The 4820-nt window shown below is 41.0% G+C and overlaps 1 protein-coding gene across 1 annotated transcript in view; it reads right to left on the reverse strand.

The window, feature by feature from the left end:
- LOC119419318 (interleukin-1 receptor type 2) overlaps nt 1-4820 on the reverse strand; it is a 13532-nt gene that overhangs the window by 1499 nt on the left and 7213 nt on the right. Inside the window, exons 3-8 of the mRNA XM_037686627.1 lie at nt 3874-4132; nt 2031-2205; nt 1771-1924; nt 674-763; nt 529-585; nt 313-448 (exon numbers count right to left, since the gene is read on the reverse strand). Of these exons, the coding sequence (XP_037542555.1) occupies nt 313-448; nt 529-585; nt 674-763; nt 1771-1924; nt 2031-2205; nt 3874-4132 (871 nt within the window). The remainder of the gene's footprint in view (nt 1-312; nt 449-528; nt 586-673; nt 764-1770; nt 1925-2030; nt 2206-3873; nt 4133-4820) is intronic.

Consider the following 4820-nt stretch of genomic DNA (forward strand, 5'->3'; position numbering starts at 1 on the left):
ATATACACACACACACATATATATATATATATATATATATATATATATATATATATATATATATATAGTTTCCTGTTAGGTATTAACTATTTCAGCACAAGATCTTCTGTATTTTGTGATGATTTCAAACCTAAATGTTTTTTTTTTTTGTCAAACTGATTTATACCAATTATTAAAAATACAAGTTATGTTTTTGTAGTGGGAGCTAAAGTTAATCGGGCGTGTGTGTGTGTCGTGGGGGGGGGGGGATTGAAGTTTTGGCTTAGGTTTAGGATGAGGTTAAGTTGACAGCTGATGGTAAATGAGCTTCACCTTCTCCCTCCCTGCAAGGCCCGCCTGTTGAGGTACGAGGACTCCAGTGATTGGCTGTTTACCAGCCAGGTGATCAAGGTTAAATCTGCCATCTGACATTCAGTGAGCACATGACAAACCAGCTCCAGTCCTGAACCTAGTGGAGAGCATTACAGTGGTTTAGAGCATAAAGGCATGACATCTGATATACTGGCACAAACTGAGGCTTCCTCGTACCATGTGGACTTTCAAAGATGGTTCCATTAACTGGGTACACAATCACTGGTGGTCCCACTACAGGATGGGAGACATAATCAAGATAATTTAGCAGTTTCAAATTTTTCAGTATCCTTAATGAAATGTGGATAATTTAAAAGCTCACCATTAACGGTGCTCATGGTTCTGCTGTGAAGATCTGCCTCTGGTGTGGTGGAGACTTCAGGAACAGAGGTGCTGAAAGCAGGATCTGTGCCTAACACACACAAAATCACACTTTTTTTACTGGTCGGACTCTTTGCCAGACAAACTGTATTTTTTGAACATTCTGGGTGAGATTTGTTTCCCTGTGGCTGCACAGGTGTTGCGATGCACCTGTTTGTCCAGCAGAGAGCAGGACACATCTTTCAGCTTTCTGTTCTTACAATCAGGCAAACTAATGAACTGATGCGTTTCTTTTCACAACAGAAAGTAAACTGACTCATGCACAGGCTTAATTAATGGCTTCTCACTAAACAGTATAGAAATACAATATGAGGACTGTTAATTAAAGGAATAGTTGTGATGTTTTGATGTGGGGTTATGTAGAAAGGTTATGTTTAAGGTAGTTTTTTGATCAGCCTCAGTTTGGGGAAAAGGAGTTTGATTCTGGCTCTGATGATGAGCTTAAAGCTAGTCCTAGCAGAGTCAACACCAAAATCAATTACTGCCATCTTAAAACAAATCTGGTGTTAAAATAAGCAGCAGTTGTGAACATGATCTTGTATACCATTGCCCCACTGTTAATTACACAGTTGCTAGAAGCAATCTTATTTCTGTAGACATGTCCAGGTTATATGGGAACTACTACAGATACTGTAGCTTGCAGCTACTTGTACTTGCAGAAACCACACACAAACAGTATGTACACGAACCAACGTGGTATTGGGAAGTGATCGATTCTGGTCTAGGTGCCATTAGCTCATCAAACTGGTCAGAAATAAATTGTTTTTCGTTAAACTCAAGTTTTTCAAAGTTCTGTATGCAAAAAATAAAATAATGATTGTTCATAACCTTTCCAATAATCATACTTCAAATGATATGAGTGCTACTTTCAACCCTCGCCTACAAAAAATGATAACTAAGCTTCACAATGCACATCTCTGCAGATGTTGGACAACATCTGTAGTGTCATGTCTGGAAGTGTAGACATTAAGAGCTGCAGTTTTATGTAAAGTTTCAGTTCAGCCTTCACTCACTGGTTATCGTTTGCATGTGACCAACCTTGCACGTGGAGCAGGAAGACTCTGCTGACTTGGTAGTGCTGCTTGTTGATGAGCACGGTGAGCCGGCAGGTGTAGACTCCGGCGTGGGACCTCCTCACTGCAGGGATCATCAGGACTCCTCTGTCTGGCTGAAGAGGAGTGGAGTCAGAGTCCTGTCGATGAGCACACTTGTTACTTTAGTCTGGATTCAGATCTGAAAACAAGACTGGAAATCACAGCTGTTTCTGCAGCTTCATGGGTTAATGGTTCATTACTCACTTTGAACCACTCGATCAGCCCGTCTGTTTTGTTGAAGCAGCTTAAAGATGGACAATTAAATTCCACTCTCTCCCCCTCTGTGGCTGACCATGGATAGGACAGAGAGTTTAGGTCCACAGAATCAGACTGGTACACGTGTAGCACGATCCTCCCAGTAACACAATAGGTGTCGTTTCTGCAACAAGCACAGACAGAAATCAGAAATCTCTGCTAGCAAGTGATACATTTGACAAATCAGCTAAAAGCTATGAAAGCTGAAAAAGGCCCGACGTTAATATTTTGTTTCCTGTCAAATTAGATATTTAATTGATTTGTTTTACTCAACATTTCATGACTTTTTTCACACAATTTATCAGAACAGAAAATCTATTTTAAATCATTAAATTTCAGGTGTTTTCTTTCAGGGTTTTTCCAAGTGGGGGCTGCCAGGGGGTGCCCCAGAGAGCTGGAGAGAAGAAGATTAAAAAAGCAAAAACAAAAAATAGTAATAATAATAATTGCCCACTAGGGCAATCTGTATTTGTCATTTCCAGATAAACACGCTTGAGAGAGAGGTTAGACTTGTTGTTTTGTTCTTTTGGGCAACAGTTTGTTGAAAAGTTGTTGTTTTTCAGTGGAGATATAATACAGTGTTTAAAACATGTTAGTTAATAACAATTTTATGCTCAACAGCTGTAATTATTAATAGAGTTTAGTGAATAAAAGTTAAAACATTCTAACAGTTGATGTTTCTGTACATATTTTGTAGCATTGTTTGGGGGGGGGGGGGGCTCGACCAGAAGCTAATGCTGTTTGAAGGACCATGACATGGAGCAGTTTGGGAACCCCTGTTTTATTTGACCTTGGTGTTCTCAGTTTAAAATGATCATTAACAGAACTTTTCCACACCTGACTGTCTAAATCACATCTGATCAGTTTTGGTCATTAAAGGTTTTGAGGCCGTGCTCACAACTCTGTCTGAAGCAGCACAACAACCAACAACTTCTTCTTCTTCTTTCAGCTTTTCCCTCTTCAGGAGTCTCCACTGCGAGTCATCCTCCTCCATCTCACTCTGTCCTCACTCCAACTACCTCCATGTCCTCGCTAGCTGCATCTATCTCCTCTGTCTTTTTCTTGGCATCAACAATACAATGGCCAACAGGGTGTGCTCTGTTTGTTAAAAGTACTTTCTTACATTCCAACAGGAGGTTGGCTTAAGCAGTGAAGCTACCTGTGGAGCAGATCTGGTTGGCAGGCCATAGATTGACGAAGTTCTCTGGATGGGGGACGAAACGTTTCTCACTAAACTTGTCCAGATGAAATTATTTAAACTTTTTTTGTTGGACCATATAATGGTTTGAATATTTTGAATCATGCCATCTATGACGAGGAGAGAGGCCAGGAACCTGACGTGAAAGCTACAAGAAGTTGAAGACAGTATGGTCAAAGAAGTTTGTTAACGATCCATCAGAGGGTTAGGTCCATCATATTTGAACAAAATAGAAATAAAAATAGGGAGCGAGGTGCAAGCTTAGGAGAATTAAGAGAAAATTAAATTTTTAATGAAGACTCAGGGGTTTCTCATCCAGCTCAGTGTAAAACATCACTAAGGATGGAGGTGTAGAAAAGAGAAAATCTTTGGAAAGCCTTTGAAAAAACCTTGACAAATATTTTTAGTGCATTTTCTAAATTTGGTCAGCAGACGTAGAGATTGTTCTCATCGCTAAACTTCTGAACAGGAACACTCATTTCAAACACACATTGTTGCATTTTGGTTTAATTAAAAAAATATTTTGCTTCTGCTTTTTGTCTGTTTAATTTTAATATTAGAGTTTAGAAGAACCCATGAAGAGAAACCGTCTACCGGTAAGTGCAGCTGTATTCCCCTGAGTCCGAAGGTCGGGCTGGGAGGAACCACAGCTGGTTGACCTGCTGCTGCACGCGTCCCTCGCTCCAGTACGCCTCGCTCTCCGTCCCGTTGTTCCTGGTGATCAGGTACTTTGCCGTTGGCAGGGCTATTCTGCGTACTTCAAGAACTCTCGTGAAGATGGGGAAGTGGAGGATTATGGCCTCACCCTCCACTCTGAACATCTCCACCTCTGGAGACACCTGGTGACAGCCATCTGAGGTAGACACAATAGCTGAACATTAGGCATAGTGACAGCTATGTTTTCATTGTTAATATTATGCTAATTGGGTGGTAATATGTTAAATTAAGCTGACCTGTTCACAGCTAATTTAGCTAGAGGTCATCAGAAGCAACCTGGCATTTTTTTCATGTATAATTATCTTCTCTGGGCTCGATAAGAATTTGGGACTTGAAAAAATTAAGATGATAACATTATTATTATTATTTAATTTTATGGAAAGTGGGTGGCACTGTGGCTCAGTTGATAGAGCTGTTGCCTCTCAGCGAACAGGTTGCCGGTTCAAATCCTGGTTCACGGGCCTTTCAGGGTGGAGTTTGCATGTTCTCTCCGTGCATGTGTGGGTTTTCTCCAGGTACTCCAGTTTCCTCCCTTAGACCAAAAACATGCATGTTAGACTGACTGGTAACTCTACATTGTCTCTAGGTGTGAGAGAGAGAGTGAATGGTTGTTTGTCTCGTTTGTCTCTATGTGTCCCTGTGATGGACTGGAGATCTGTCCAGGGTGTCCCCCACCTCTCACACAGTGATAGCTGGACATGAGCACCAGTGACCCTCGCAACCCAAAAAGGAAGTGGGTAAAGATAATGGATGGATGGATGGATGGATGGATGGATGGATGGATGGATGGATGGATGGATGGATGGATGGATGGATGGATGGAA

This window comes from Nematolebias whitei, chromosome 13 (genome assembly GCF_014905685.2).
Source record: "Nematolebias whitei isolate Nwh7 chromosome 13, NemWhi1, whole genome shotgun sequence".
In the NCBI taxonomy this organism is placed as follows: Eukaryota; Metazoa; Chordata; class Actinopteri; order Cyprinodontiformes; family Rivulidae; genus Nematolebias; species Nematolebias whitei.